A 15,638-nucleotide genomic window follows, 5' to 3' on the forward strand; every position below is an offset into this window, starting at 1 on the left:
CCGCCCGCCGCTGCGCCCCCTGGGAAGTGTAGTCCGTGTTGCGCACCCCCGGAAGGCTGCACCTTGCGGGGCGGCCGGGAGCACGTGGGTTGGGGACCCACGGAGCCCTGCCTGTCTCAGGCCTCCCGCGGCCGACGGGCCCTGCCGGTCAGACCGGCGGGGGGCGCTGCGGCACAACTCCCTAGGAGAATATGACGCAAGGGGCCAAGGGCTGGAGGTGGGAGCCCTGGCTGGAGGATGGTGAAGGGAGACCCAGGTCACCCTGGTGCTCAGCTGCAGGCGCCTCCTCTGGCTCAGGAAAGCGGCCGTCCGGGAGGAAGGCGTCAGCACCTCCCAGAGAAGAGAAAAGGGGGCTTGGCGCGCCTAAGGAATGGAAAAGGAAGGTTCTCGGGACCACCCGATAAGGAACCAGAAAAACCATACCATGGACAGTGCTCGGGGAATTTCATAAGGCTCCTGGAAACAACTTCTCTTTATGTGTAATTAGAATAAAAGCAGCTCTCACTTAAGTGCTAGGAGCAGTACTTTGCATACCTTAGGTTCAGTTCTCTCAACAACTGTGAGGTGGGTATTTTTATTCATTTTCACGTGAGAAAAGAAAACCCAGGATTGGGAAAGCATGTCTTTCCTCTGGTCACAATGCTGGTGGCAGAGACCTGCCATCCATCTGGTCTGCTGCAAGCCCCAGAAGTCCCTGCCTCTCATCCCCCCAGTTTTCTTTTTATTAACTCCTGCCAGCTACCCCAGCAGGGAAGAGAAAAAATGATAACTTAAAGCGAAAGGATCTCTTGTACTTGTGTTCAAATGGAGAAAACTGGAATTGGCAGTAGCTGCTGAGGCCTGAGAGGGCTTCCCTGAAGAGGCGGAACTTGATCTACACTTGAAGAATAGAGAGATCCTGGGGAGGAGGGGGTTCACTTAGCTGGTAAGCAAAGTCCAGTGGGACTCTAGTCATTCAACAAATCTTTGCCAAGAAAGTGTTTGAAGAGCAGCTAGTAATTTATGTTCAGTTTAAGGGGATATATGTGGGGTGAGTAAGGGTGAGGGGATGAGTAACAAAGATGAGGTTGGAAAGACAAGTTGGGAGTAATAGACTTGTAGGAATTTGGACATTATCCTTAGTGCAATATGAAACCATGATGGGGTTTCAAGTGGGCAATGATGATTGCATTTGCACTTTAGAAAAATCTGTTTCTAGTATGGAGGATAAATTGAAGGAGGAAAGAATAGAGGCAGGAGACATTTGGAAGGAGGAAACAGGAAGCCAAAATAAAGTAACTGATTGCCAGCCTGGGCCTAGGGTGTGAAATACCCTTGGTCTGGTGCTAGCTGGAGGTTTCACTGGTGGAGGGCAGCGAGGAGGATGGTTAAGAGCATACATTCTGGACTTAGGCCTAGGTTTAAAACCTGTTTATCCTCTTCCTAGAGAGAACAATAATTCCTTCAGGGAAAAACAAACAGATGATACATGAATAGGGTTCAGCCCAGAGGACACAACTTGGTCAGCATGAGTTTTCTTCCTGCTTCTAATCCAGGTCTCCTTCTCACCCATGGGAGTTCCCTGGCAGAGAAAGAAGCCAAGTCACACCAATAATGGCTTCTGAACATGCTTCACAAATACTACCTGGGACAGACAGACTGAAGCCTTGGGGAGAGTTGGGGGTATTTCTCGGGGCCAGACCAAAGGGGATCTCCAGGAGACATGGATGGCAGTGCAGGATAGCTTAGAGCCAAGTGGGGGATGAATCTTTGGGAGCCAGTTACAGAAGTGTTCTTCTCGGAGGGATAAGAGCAAGACATATTGGGGCCAGAACCCTGGGAGAAGTCTGCAGATTCAGAAGAGAACAACCCAAAGCTCAGGAGAGGGGCAGAGGAAGCTTCTGTTAGTCACCTGGAACCACTAACAATCCATGTCCATGTAAAATTAAATGATCAGTTTGAAGTTTTTCAGCCTACTGAAATGGTGTGTATTTAATCTGCAAAACCAGATGAGGGCCTGCTTGTAGTTAAGAATTCTCAGGGGAGATTTTTGCCTCTTCCACTTAGCACCAAGTTTGGATGCTGCAATTTTCTTTGAAGTCCCCTGGTTTGAAGGAGAGAGGTTAGGCAGGAGAAGGGGAAGTTTATTTCTAGTTCACCGTTACACTGTCGGCATAGCCATTTGGGGTCCTGGCCTCATAGAGATGTTTCCAAATAGACTTCCCATGGTGAGCGGGCCTTGGGCTTTGCCTTCTTTCTCATAAGCTCAGGGACCCCTTGCAAACCAATTGTCAGTGAACCTGTTTTTTTCCTGCCACCCTCGCCACTCCTTTTTGGTCTCCTTCAGTGGGTTGTCCTTCTTCCTCAACGTGTTCCTTAAATGTTGGTTCTCCAGAGTCTTAGCCTCTGCTTCTCCTCTTCTCCCTCATTATCTCGCCACTCCCTTGGTGACTCTCAGTTCTCTCTGGCCCAGACTACTGTCCTGAGTTCCAGACCCACATAGCCAGCTGCCTCTGGCCTCCCTACCCTGTGAAGATGTCACAGGCACCTTAAGGTGAACATGTACAAAACTGAACTCACCATCTCCCCCACACCTTATCCATATCACATGCTAAAAATACTACATCCTCTGTGTTCCTTACCAGTCACCCAGGCCACACACCTGGAAACCATCTCTTTCATCAAGCCCTCACAACCAGCTTATCACCGAGTCCTGCGTATTGTGCCTCACATCTCATCTGTCTTTGTATACTGCTTCTGCCCTAAATTATCATGCCAGAACTTGCTGCCTAAAGCACTAACTGCAACAGCTCTAACTGGCCCATGCCTTGCCCTTTCTAGTCCATACTAGACACAGTAGACAGTGATCCATCTGAAACACATCTCTAACCAATCCCACTTAAAACCCTTCAGTGGCTCCCCTCAGGACAAAGCCCAAGCTCCTTGGTATGACATTCAAGGTCCTTAATGATCTCTCCAGCCTTTTGTCTTAATGAGGACCCTCTCATGAAATTGCTGGCAATCCTGGGAACACACCAGGCTGTTTCACGCTTCCCTGCGTTTGTTCATGGTTCTACCTCTGTCAAGAAGGCTATGTGTCAGTCTGGGTCCAATCAGGAGAGAAAGTACACAGTAAGCACACATGGAAAGTTCAATACAAGAATTTTGAACTGTAACGGGATTGAAGCAATGAGGGATTGGCTAGTAAGAAAGAGAATGCTAAAGGATATAAGAGTAGCAGAGTCTTAGGGCTAAGATAGCCTAAGGAAGAAGCCTTCACCCCTCCAGCCCCGCCCAAGACTGAGATCCACACCATGCTGGAGAAGACAGAGCCGCAGTGAAAAGGGTGAATTTAGAGCTGAGAGGCAATAAAGGCAATACACAATAACCAGCACAGGCTCAGTGCCCCTTATTCACTTTGTGCAAACATATTCAATTTTCAAGAATCAGTTTAAATGGCACCTCCTCCACAAAGACTTTCCTGGCCCCTCTTCCCCTTCTGTTTAGGTAGAACTGATTCCTCTTTGTGACTGTAGAATCCTCCTCCTCCTTGACATACATACCTGTCCCCCAGTCACACTTCTACTTGGGGAACTTACAATGGTTGATTGCATTTTTTTTTTTTTTTGTGTGCCTGGCCAGTACAGGGATCCAAACCCTTGACCTTGGTGCCTTGGTGTTTTAATACTGGTTGTATTTTTGTTTACTTGTTTATCCCCACCTAGAGTTGCCAGAAAAAATTCACGACACCCTGTTAAATTTGAATATCAACTAAACAACAAATAATTTTTTTGTATGTGTGTCCCATTTATTGCATGAGACATACTTTTAAAAAGTATTGTTTATCTGAAATTCAAATTTAACTTGATGTCTTATATTTTTATTTGCTAAATCTGGCAACCCTACTCCCACCTCCACCTCCAACTATGATTTCCTTGATGGCAGAATATGTTTCTCACTGATTTTTGAATCCCCGCAACTAGCCCAATGCATGACAGTTAGTATTCAATTAATGTTAAGAGAATGGTGACTTTTCTGGCTACTGGTTTGAAAATTGAAGGGATTGATTGAAGGGAGTTGAGACTGGAGACAAAGAGAACAGTTAGGAGGATGAGCAATAAACCGCCTGGAAAAGTATGAAGGCTTCAACAGAACGGCATTGGGGATAAAGAAAAGGGGATGGACCTACAAGATCTAAGGATTTCGTGACCCATGGATAAGGGATGTGACAGAGCTCAAGAAGTCTAGGACGCGGCCTGAGTTTCTGGCTTGTGTCATCGGTGCACTCACTGAGGAGGGAACGCCGGAGGCAGTTTGGAAGCTGGACAGTAGGGAAGCTCATTGACGTCGGCACAGAGCAGGGTGGAGAAGGATGGAGAGCAGATCTGCAGGAGCCAACAGAAGACATCAGGACATATACATTAGCTTGAGGTTTCCAAGAATATGCAGGAAGAAGTATTGGAATTGCAGACTTAGTGCTTAGGAGAGAGTTCTAGGCTGGAGGTAAAATGTGAGCATCGGCAGCAGGGAGGTGGTAGCCACGGGAATAGAGACCTGCTGCTCGGGGAAAAGGAAAATGGGAGGAGGAGAGAGCCAGTAGCAGAGTCCTGAGGAATACACAAGAGGCAGAGAGAGGAAGAGGAACCCAAAAGTAGTCTGAGAAGGAGCGGCTGGAGGAGTGAAAGGAAAACCAGGAGAGTGCGGGATCAAGAGAGCAAGGGAAGACAGGTCTTCAAGGACAGTTGAGAAAATTGAGTGCTTCCCAGAGTTCAAAGGACTAAACTCCAAGAAATGGCCTTTGGCTTTAGTAATGACAATGGCTACTGTGACCTCAGCAACAGCTCTTTTAGTGAAGGAGAAGTAGAAGCATAAGTGTGTGCGTGTGTCTGTATATGTATATATATTAATCACAGTATCAATTTTTTTATGATGGGATATACTTGAGCAAGTATAAATACAGAGGTAAAATAGATCTTAGATAGAAAAAGGTTGAAGAAAGGGGATAGTTGTAAATAACTGAGACAGAGAGTCCTGATGTGAGATATGGAGTACAGATGAAAGAATCTAGTTACAGGGAGACTTTAATAATCTAGAATAGGGCATCATACCTTGGGGGCCATGGACTCCAAAGGGGCCTCTTAATGAACTTCAGAAAATCCATGGCCCCCTAAAATTGTTTCCCAGACTTACATATCAGTGACTTTTTCAACATTTTTGCGGGGGAGAGGGTCCCTAGCTTTCATAAGATTCTCAAGGGATTCTGCAACTCCAAAACAGGTTGAGGACTTTTCTTGCCTGTGAACAAGAAAGGTGTGATCACATGGCAAAAATTCTCCTAAATCTCTTCTCTGATCTCTTGGCTTTCTACCCAACCTCTCCCTTTCAAGACGAGACCTCAGCTAGTCAGCCAGTCCACACACCTGTGTCACAGGGCTCTCTAGCCAAGGAAAAGGTGGCAGGTAGTTCCCGGACAAATAAAGGAGGAAAGTCATTAGAAAGGGCATCTGTTGGACCAGGCAGCTGCGGGCAGGGGTAGTACATGGACCCTGGAGCCATGATTCCTGACTGAAACAAATGTAGAAGGAAGTTTTAGGTGCTCCCTGGAGCTGAAAAAACTGTCATTTCAAAACTGCCTATAGTGTTTTGCTGTGGTTTTGGGGGGGACAGCTGGCCAGTATGGGGATCCGTGGTGTTACAGAACACTGTGCTCTAACCGACTGAGCTAACTGGCCAGCCTAAAGCTGCCTAGTTTCTGTCTTGCAAGAATTGCTAACTTCATACTCCTTTGGAGGAGACCATGCCTTAGTTCCGGGAAGACCACTCAATGGGCAATGTAGTTTTATAAATGTGTAAAAACAGCCAGTCAGAAATGGAGGCACCAGAGCCACGTGTGGCCTCAGGAGCTACAGTGTGCTGCCTGATGTGGTCACATGACAGGTTACCTCAGCTATGTTGCAAACAAAGGTGCAGGTCTGCAGTCTGTTTCCCATGGGGAAAACAGCTTTGTTTGTTTATTTATTTATTTTAAAGAGGGATTTGGGTGGTTCTGAGCTGCAAATTGAGGATAGTTATTGTGGGAATGAGTTCTTGGAGAAGTTGCTGTTTCATCCGGGACTTTGAGAGATGTTGGACAAAAGCTCTCTGGGGGCCCAGAATGTAGCCTCCAGTTGGGAGGCTCTACTTCGTCAAGAACTGGCAATTTGGGGTGTGTCAAGAGCCAGCACCTTTGGCATGGGCTCTGACCTGACCTTCTCATTGTGAGCATTGTCAGAAATGGCATCGGTCAGTCTCCTTTAAGTGGCTGAGAGCAGTGATGTCCACTGAGTGGCAGGGCCTGGAGGATTTGAAGGCTTTGAAGTCTCTCCAGCAGGGCGCTTTCTGTCCTTTAAGTGGCTGAGAGCAGTGATGTCCACTGAGTGGCAGGGCCTGGAGGATTTGAAGGCTCTGAAGTCTCTCCAGCAGGGCGCTTTCTGGCCCAAGAACCCCGGAAGTGACAGAATGTCCCCCTTCGCCCCCAACCAGCCCTCTGCAAACTGTGTGGCACTGATGCCATTTTCTTTGGGGAGGAAAGGTGGAAACTGAGGATTCTGAATCAGTTTGGAGGCAGAGAGAGGGGCCAAGGGGATGTTTGAGGGCAGCAAAAGCATCAAAGTTTTGGGAGCACTCGAACTGGGGCAGCAACCACAGGAGAGTGGGAGCACAGACGTGTCTCTCCTCCTTGACCCAGAATGGGCGCAGCCCTCAGAGAACTTCTGCCAGCTCGTCATTCCGGCCTGGGCGAAGGGGGCACCTGTGCCTAAGCAGCAGGCACATGGGTAGACTGGAAGGAATTTCTGTCAACAGTGTTAAATGCTTGAGGACCCCACGCTCAACCGTGTGTCACTCTTGTGGTGCTCTCCTCCACCCTGGCTGCAGCTACTGCCTCTGTGTGGCCCCTCTTAAACCAACCCAGCCCAGATCTCCCCTTGCAGCTCCAGGCAAGCATGTCCCACTGCCTCCTGACAAACCCTCTGGAGGTTCCACAGTTCCTGAGACTTAGCATCCTTTCCAAATACATGCCTCATCTTATTTCCCAAAATCACATAGGTTTCCCAAGTACAAATGTTTAGGATCTGGGAAACAAGGTTTTAAAGGACATGCAGAAAAGCTCAGGGGATTGCATTGACCTTTTGGAGATGACTTGGGGACAATATGAGAGGCCAGGGTCAGCACTGACCTCTCCTTTCTTCCAGATCAAGGTGTGTACCTCTTAGCTTCCTGTCCTTTTTCATAACATTTGCCAAACTTTTTTTTTTCTTCTGGTGGCTGGCCTGTACAAGGCTCCATTAAGCTTCTTAAGGGCAGGGATCATGTCACTTTCACTTCTGTATCCTTGTGTCTGCTTGGTATCTGACATATAATGGGAGCTTAATACATTTGTTGAATGAATAAATGTTCATCACCCAAACTGCAGTTCTCTCTGGGGCCCTCAGTCCTTTCTGGCCTTCTTATCACCATGAAACTCTGTGCTTTATTACCTCAAGCTAGCATACCACTGCTTCCTCTTCCCTATCCTCAGCCCTTTCTCAGATGCTGTCTTGCCCTGAGCTACTTCGTGGAATGGAGGTAGTGAGTTCCCAGGCTGGACCATCTGCAAGTGGAGGCAGTGTGTGCACCTGTCAGGGTGCCTTCAAGATAGTTCCCTGGTTGGCAGGATACTGAACAATGAGTCGGGTGGGGCAATGTGTGCTTCTCTGTGACTTTACCCACTAAACAGGGACCTCAAGGATGCCAGAGGTCACGAGGATAGGGCTTTCTCCACTGAAGGCTCTGTAGTTTCTTTCCCCACAGGTAACCCATGGCCCCAAGTGCTGGGGACGGTGCAGGGGGGTGTGAGTTGGCCTGCCAGGACTAGTGAATGCACCTTTGCCAACCCCTCTGCCTGTGTTCCATGTCTCTCATCCCAGGACTGCTGGGTGGGGGCAAGCCGTCAGAGATCCAGGCCAGGTCCGTGATTGCTGAGTCAGCCCAAAGTGAGTGAGTGGGATGGTCAGGGCATGGTCTCCATCCAGCCTCTTCTCATCCCCCCACAAAGGATCTGACAAGCCACAGAAGTAAATAAATAACTTAGAAATAATAAATAGGGGTCCAGCTCCCACAAGTGGGAGCAGGCGAGGGTGCGGGCGGCGGGGGTGCCGGCCGGGGAGGCTGCAGCTGCGACCTCCGAGCTCTTCCGCCGCACAAGCGGGCCATTCGTCCCCCTGGAATGAGACCGAGTCAGGCTCACTGTCCTGGGCCAGCCCCTCCCCCGCCCCCTCGACCTCTCACCTACCCGGCAGGTGGGCGGCGGGGGGCGCCAGGACTGGCGCGGGGCCTTCGCGGGTGGCCGGGCTGCGGGGCGTGGGGCCCAGGGAGGCCTCCGCGATGCTGCTCAGCAGGGCCAGAGCCGCCAGGGCTGGCCACAGGGCAGGCTGCGCGGACAAAGTGGAGTCTCAGGGAGGAAGAGGGCACCCTGGTGGGCTCGGGGTGGGGGGAGCTCAGGGAGGGGCTGGCTTCGGGCTGAGATCAGAGAGGGGATGGGCTCCTAATAGGGTGGAGTGGAGCTCAGAGAGGGCTTAGGTCCAAGCATAATGGGTTTGCTGCCTCCAGGAGCCCAGGGGAGGAATGACCTAAGAGCACCGACCATACGGAGAAATCCTGCTCCTTCTTCCTTGAGTCTGGCCCCTCCCTGACCATTTCCCCTCCCACATATGACCCCTGCCCAGGCCAAGTCCTGCTCTCCCTCCCCAATCAAGCCACCTTTCCTCAATACAGTTGAGAGTCACTGGGAGAATCACTCACCCGCTGCCTAGACCGGGGGCAGTGGGGCAGTGCAGAAGGGGCTCGAAGTCCAAGTTCCATGTCTATCAACACCAGGAGCTCCCATCAGCCTTTGTTGACCTGTTCCCCCACACTCCTCTTGAGGCAGCTTGCAAATTGAGAGGTGAGTTATCTTTTGAGGGGATCATCCATCCATCTCAGTTTCTCCAGGCCAGGGGCAAGGGGCTTGGATAGCTGGACTCAACCCAGGAGGAGAAGAAGTAGCTGTACTGAGAAACTTGCTATGTGTTAGGTGCTTTGCAGTTATTCCCTCTTGCACAACTCCACGAGGTAAATGGTTTAATCCCCTTTTTCCAGGCAAGCAAACAAGGTTCAGAGAAGCTCAGAGATTACCTAAGGTTCCAAGGCTAGACCCACACAGCGGGTGGTGGGTTCCTCTTTTCCCAGAACCTTCCTGCTCTGTGTTGCAGGGCTGGAGCCGCCAGGATTGGCTGGAGAAGGTGGTAGCAGGACACCCTTGCTCCTACAGGGAACCTTCACCCTATGCTGCAGGGGAGGAAGCTGAGGCCTGGGGAAGGACTTGGGTGCTTGCTGGCTACTTTGAGAGTCATCTGATGACCGTGAAGCCCAGGCCTCAGTTTATGCTGCCCACCCAGTGCTGCTGCACCTTGCTCCTCTGTGATCTCTGTTCTGGACCCAGAGCTGCCAAAGTTCTCTCTTCTGACCACAGATGTCCCTTAAGAGTCAGCAGAAGGTGGGTGCTGATGGGTCTTCTGAAAACATGAGGCCTGGGCTATGGCTTCCTAAGGCCACCAGGGGGCAGAGTCTGCCAAGCCTGCAGACTTAAAGAGGGGTGGGCTTTTCCATACCTTCAGCTGGACTCTGGCCTGAGCCACTCCCAGGAGGACCAGTCAGTCCTCCATACCAGCCTGGTCTCTGAGAGCTGAGCCACCCTAAGAGCTGGTTCGGGTCTGTCCCCTTTCCAGCCTCCTGTGGATCTGGCAGACTAGCCTTGCTCCTAGAAGTTTCTACCATGAGCCAGCCTTTGTGAACCCCCACTGGCTGGCACTCCCAAACACTCCTCTGGGGCTCCAGAGCCTTCACAAGACCTCATTACCCAGCCTTCTCTTGGGTTCCAGCTGTCATCCTCCCCCCATGCCATAGCACGCAGAATGCCTGCACACAGAAAGGCCTGTGGGACAGAGCTCCCCAGGCCTTTCTGACGTGGTTCTCAAGGGCCAGGTGTTTACCTGGCAGCTAACTGGATTCACGACCCCCCAGGCCAGGCCAGCAACTAATCTCATTGATGGAGGGTAAGCCAGGCAAGGCAGCCTTAAGGGCCCTCTGCGCTAGGGGGAGCCCAGGAGCAGATCCCTTAAAAGCAGCTCAGGCCCTATCTCTCCCTCCTTGCCTCCTGGGGCCACTTGGTCATTCAGCCTTTGCCTCCCCCCATCCACCAGCCCGCTACTCACCAGGGGGGTACTGCGCCATGTTCTTCTAGGCACTTTCCTTGGGACCAGTGCTGGGCTTTCCCCTGCAGCTCAGATGGCTCATGCTCAGGGCTGTGCACCTGGCAGTGCCTCTTTTAGCCAAAAGTGCGGCCTTGGCAGCCAGACTGCGCCCTGTAGCGGCAGCGGGAGCCTCACATTACAGTGGGCCGGCAGGGCTAGACAGTCCAACAAGCGACGAAAGGGACTAAAGGGGCTGGGAGGGGCGGAGAGCTGCGCTGCAGGCCCAGAAGAGGCAGGATGCGAAAAAGAGTGGAGGGGGACCGTCCTGCCTGCTCCCCCTCGCCCCAGGAAAGTCCATCCAGGGCTGGAACCAGGGGGTGGGCAAGAGGGCTGGCTTACCTCCGGTGTGGTGCTCCGGGTTCAGGTCGCAGTGAGGGCTGGGGCCAGAGGGACCTGCTGCTGGCGGAGCCCGTGGGCTGTGTCTGGGGGCCGGGCCCAACTCCATCCCTCAACAGCCTCCTGCCTCCCGCCGTCTGGTGTCAAATTCCAGCCCCGGCGTCACCGGATCCTGGGGTGGGGCCCGGAGCGCCCCCGCCCCGCCCCACCTTTCAGGGCTCACCTGGCCGCTCCTCCTGCCGGATGCGGTCCCCCCCGGCTTGGCTAGGTCCCCCAAGGTGGGGGGTAGAGCTGGGAGGGGACCCTGGATGCAGAGAATGCAGAACGCAGGCGGCAGAGAGGTGCGGAAACTGGGAGTTCAGAGTTTGTAGACACGCGAAGTAGGGAGCTGGGAGGCCGGGCCGAGGGCGGGAGAGAGGGTGAGGGCGGGGAGGGAGGGGACAAGCCAGTCCCGGCCTTGGGCTGCCCTCCTGCTGGTGTGCTGGTGTGTGCCGACTTGGGGGTCCTGGCTGGCTGCTCCGCGGCAACCGCTCCATGCTCTCTGATCCACCATTAGTTTATTCTCTCAACAGACGGTTCACCCACCCCATTGAGTTGGTGAGGCTCTGTGCTGGGGTGTTCAAGGTCCGAGTCTGCTCCAGTTACCCCAATGTCACTTCCTGTGCTGCCTGGGGCTTGGAGTAGGAAAACACATGCAAATGCCACTGTCACCATAGCACAGCAAGGGCATAACTGGTAGAAGTGGGTGCCCAGGACTGAAGAAGGAGAGGGTCACATTTGAGCTGAGGCTGGAAGTAAGAGTTGGAGGGCAGCATTTCAGATGCCTAATTATGGCAAGTTGGCAGGTGGGGTGGAAGTTGGGTGAGTAACATGGATGGAATGGTCATGCTAAGGAGTCTGGCCTTTATCCCAATGACACTCAGGACCGCTGAAGGGTTTTCAGCAGAATGGTGTGATCAGATATGTATTTCAGTGGATGAGTCTGGCACAGTGGGGGAGATGGTTTGGAGAAAAGAGGTGGAGAAATGAGGCTGATGGGGATCTAGGGTGAGGTCTGAAGCAGGTGTGGGGAGAGCTGGGGCACCCTGGAGGAGGGGCAGGTCGGAGGCAGGAGCTCACGAGTTCAGTGTGGGACCTGTTGAGTTGGAAGGGCCTGTGGATTATCCTAGAGGAAGTGTCCAGGAAGCAGCTGAATTTGTAGCCTGGAGTGAAGTGGAGAGAGCTGGGCTGGTGATGGATTTGGGAATTGCGGACCAGCTGACAATTGGAAGATGTGGGTGGAGATGGGAGTGCTCGGGGAACGTGTGTGGGCCAGCTGCATCCTGGCTATGCATCAGAACCACTGTGGACCTTAAAAAACTACCCACATCCGGGCCCCACCCAAGACCTGAATCAGAATCTGCACAGGTGATTCGGTGTGTGGCTGGGGCTCAGAACCACAGCGTTTGAGCATAGCTCTGTGCAGTGGTGGGGACTGAAAGTCAGACTGCAGGGAGCAGCTTGCTCCCTGTTGCCTTCCACAACTGGCTGCCCAGTTGGACTGCTTCGCTGGGGTGTGTTCAGCCAGGGCCACCACTTACAGGTATGCAGCCTGTGCCCTGTACCACTAACTCCAGGGATCACCATCCAGGCAGGAATATGTGCATTGGAGTTGTGCATTGTAGCAACCCTGTTTCCAGCAGAGTACGGAGGCCGTTTCTGGGTTTGCCTGTCTCTTACTCAGGGGCTTGCTTCCCCTCAGGGGAGGAGGCTTCTGCCCGAGGACAGACCCCAGCAGTAGGAGGGCATGTGGGAAAGTGGTGTTCGGGATGGCCAGGACTTTCCTTAGGGCTCCCAGTGGGAAGGCCTGGGGCGGCCTGGACTCTTGGATTGGGGTGGGCATGAAAGTGGGGCGGGGGCTAACCCCCCACTGACTGTCACAGTAGCAATGTCTGGCAGGAAGCTCATTCCAAGGCCTTAAGTGCAAGTTTGTCCATTCTCAGGCCTGCCTGGGGATGCTGGGGAAGGGAGGGATCAGATTTGAGGGCTCTGAGGCGGTGAGGTGGTGGGAGGATGTCCTTTCTAAAGTTTGCCAGAGGATGCCTAGAGCTGGGCTGTGTACCTTCCAGTTCTGTGTAGGAAGAGAGGGGGGATAGAGGGAGAAAGTGTGCCAATGTGCTAGTAGTGGGGGTGGGGCATGTCCTTTCCAGGGCGGAGCAGGTGTGTCAGGAGTGGGCAAGGCCTGTGGGTTTTTCTGTGCTGGGGGCTTGGCAGTGTATCTTTCCTGTGCTTGCAGAAATCTCTGTCCCCGCAGAGCTAGGGCTGTGGTGCCTCAGAGGCACTGTCCTAGGGCTGTAGGCTCCAATCCTCTGCCCCTGGTTCCTCTAGGAGGCACTTGCAGCATGGGTCTTTCTTTCTTAAGGCAAAAAGGATACAGGACTGTGTGGGACAGGAGAAGTCCAGAGGCCTCTAGGTGACTAGCAAGGTCCTGCAGTTGACATGAGAAGTGAAAGGGACCCAGGGATCTGTGGGCTGGAGAGAAGCCCCTTGGGTTTAGCATAGTTGCTGAGGCCCCAGGCTCCTGTTGCTTCCAAGAAAGTCAGAGAAAGCCAAAGGAGGCCAGTTTCAGGGAAGAGCTTTATTGCTTCCATGAGGGCTGCCCAGGATGGCTGCCATAGCCTGGGTAACTCACTGCCCGCTGGTCCAGGTTAAAGGCAGAACCCATGGACCTGGCAGTCTCCTTGCTGAAACCCAGAACATCTGACAAGTTGGTCAGTCAAGGCCTAGGGCACTGTCCCGTGGATCAGCTGCAGCTGGGGAGGGGAGCCATTCCCATTGGGCTGGACCAGGCCTTGCCTCTTGGACTTTAAAGTTCTCTCTGCTGTAGCCCAGGGGCTGTCTTGTTGGCTGCAAAGGAATGGCTCCAGTTTCCCCGTGGAACAGCTAGAGGCTGGTGAGTGGGAACACCCCATCTTCTCCCCAAGAAAGGCTAAACAGTGTCATGAGCTAAAGGGGGCTGGCATGAGATCCTGCTCTCCCTGTAGCCCAAAGCAGGGTACAGGCTAGCTGTGGCACTCCCACCCTACAGGGAGCTTACTGGTACCACTGCCTGATGGGCCCTCTAGTGGGCCTCTTTCTGCATGGCAAGTGGACCAAACTTGACATCTCCAACCTTATTTAAAAATAAATTATCCCTACCCTCCCCCCTACCCAAATGCACAAAATGATAATACGCCAAACACTGATTGGAGAAACTATTCCGGTAGCAGCCTTGCCGCCTAATGTCCCACCTCCTGCATGCTAGGCCTGCTGGGCACAGCCAGTGTAGCCTCCTGGCCCTCGGGCTTCAAGGGCCCAGGCCAAAAATGAGGCTGAGTGCTGGTCTCTGAGGCTGGCCTCTGAGTAGGCACAGCTCCGGCTGCCCTGCCAAGGCCTCACCGCCCCTGGAGCCCCTTGGCACTGTCCTTCTCTGGGTCTGAAGACTCCTGCGCAGGTGGCGGTGGATGCTCCTTGCTCGTGGTAGTGCCTAGGCCTCTGTGGCCACGTGCTGGGCCCACTCAGATGCCACTGCTTAGGTCAGTGATGACACGTGCTTTCACCAGCTTCCGCAGAAACTCTTTCTCTCGCTGGATATTGTGCGTCCAGGACTGGAAGGAAAGAGGTGGAGAAGTGATCAGTTGGGCAGCTCAGGTGGCTGCTGGGGAGCAGCCCCACTGTAATCTTTAGTGCATCTTTCTGGATTTGGAGCCCACCTTCCGGTGCTCTGTGACTGTGGAAATCTGAAGGCAGACGCTTGTAATCAGTTGTGCCTACAAGTTAATGATGACCCTGCTCTAGGAGCACTAAATGCATCCTCCTCCCTTCCCAAGACTTGAAGAAAATAACCTTCGTACCCCTTTCCCCATCCCAGAAGAACTATGCCTCTTGACTTCTTCCAAGTCCTGGGAAGTGTAAATTTCCCAACCCCCCTCCACAGTGTTGGGGGAAGGAACTTGTTCCCACAGACTTCACCCACTTCTGGTGGGGCAGCACCTAGGTTTAGACACCCTGAGGGCAGGCAATGTGAGTCATTAAGTCCAACAGCAAGGGTGGCTGAGTCATTCTCTGGCCTGATGCAATTCACTCTCCAGGCCTGGGGGCAGCTGATGAAATCCTGCCTCCTGGATCACAGGAGCCAGGGGGCCTGAGGAGAAGAGACTAATCTTTTTTTTTTTTTAATTTTATTTTTAATTGACAAACAATAATTGTAGATATTTATGGGGTACAATGTAATGTTTTGATATATGTATAATTATGTGGAATAATTAAATCAAGCTAATTAACATATCCATCACCTCACATACTCATTTTTTCGTGGTGAGAACATTTGACTATAGTTAATAATAATGTACTGTATAATTCAAAATTGCTAGAAGTGGCTAATATTATTAATGTGGAAATTACAAGGAAGATGTGGCCTTCCAGGGCTTTCCTGGGGAAGACTGCACCCAGGTTAGGGCTTTTTCCTATCCCCAGTACTCTCACTGGGAAGCTTTGATGACTAAGTCTTTCAAAGAATGGAAAAGACTTGATTGAATGCATGAAGGAATGCATGCCATTGGCCTTACCACAGTTTGTACCCAACTGACCTCTCTGTTGCATTTGTCAGCTCTGAGCCTCACCAAAACAATTTAATGGGTCACTTTTCTGGTGCTAAGAACTTAGGGTACTGTCCAGCCTTTCCTCTGATGCAGTCTCCCTCTCTAACCTTGCAAATCTTTTTGATCTGAAACTCAGGCAGTCTTCAGCAAATTCCCCTATATATCCCTCTTCTCTGAACATAAACCCAGCTGCCCTGCAGGACAGCACTCCTCAGGCTCCCTCTCAAGTGGTGACTATTTCTTCCCTCATGCCCCATGCTCCACAGCGTCTGAAGGTGGCAGGATCTTCCTCACACCTGGTTGTCCCTCCAGACTCCCTTAAAACCTCTGGCTTCTGTCATTATACTCTGCCATCTGCAAACTGCAACCCCCCCCCCCCCCCCCCCCCCCCCCC

The 15,638-nt window shown here is 52.2% G+C and overlaps 2 protein-coding genes across 2 annotated transcripts in view; both read right to left on the reverse strand.

Moving 5' to 3' along the window:
- The window catches only part of ARTN (artemin), a 10,065-nt gene extending 1,206 nt beyond the window's left edge, over window positions 1-8,859 (reverse strand). Inside the window, exons 1-3 of the mRNA XM_008570403.1 lie at window positions 8,800-8,859; window positions 8,291-8,429; window positions 8,118-8,219 (exon numbers count right to left, since the gene is read on the reverse strand). Of these exons, the coding sequence (XP_008568625.1) occupies window positions 8,118-8,219; window positions 8,291-8,429; window positions 8,800-8,859 (301 nt within the window). The remainder of the gene's footprint in view (window positions 1-8,117; window positions 8,220-8,290; window positions 8,430-8,799) is intronic.
- A 4,363-nt stretch (window positions 8,860-13,222) lies between these two features.
- ST3GAL3 (ST3 beta-galactoside alpha-2,3-sialyltransferase 3) overlaps window positions 13,223-15,638 on the reverse strand; it is a 32,975-nt gene continuing 30,559 nt past the window's right edge. Inside the window, exon 7 of the mRNA XM_008570399.1 lies at window positions 13,223-14,251. Coding sequence (XP_008568621.1) covers window positions 14,162-14,251 — 90 coding nt within the window. The 3' untranslated portion in view covers window positions 13,223-14,161. The remainder of the gene's footprint in view (window positions 14,252-15,638) is intronic.

Source organism: Galeopterus variegatus, unplaced genomic scaffold (genome assembly GCF_000696425.1).
Source record: "Galeopterus variegatus unplaced genomic scaffold, G_variegatus-3.0.2 Scaffold598, whole genome shotgun sequence".
In the NCBI taxonomy this organism is placed as follows: domain Eukaryota; kingdom Metazoa; phylum Chordata; class Mammalia; order Dermoptera; family Cynocephalidae; genus Galeopterus; species Galeopterus variegatus.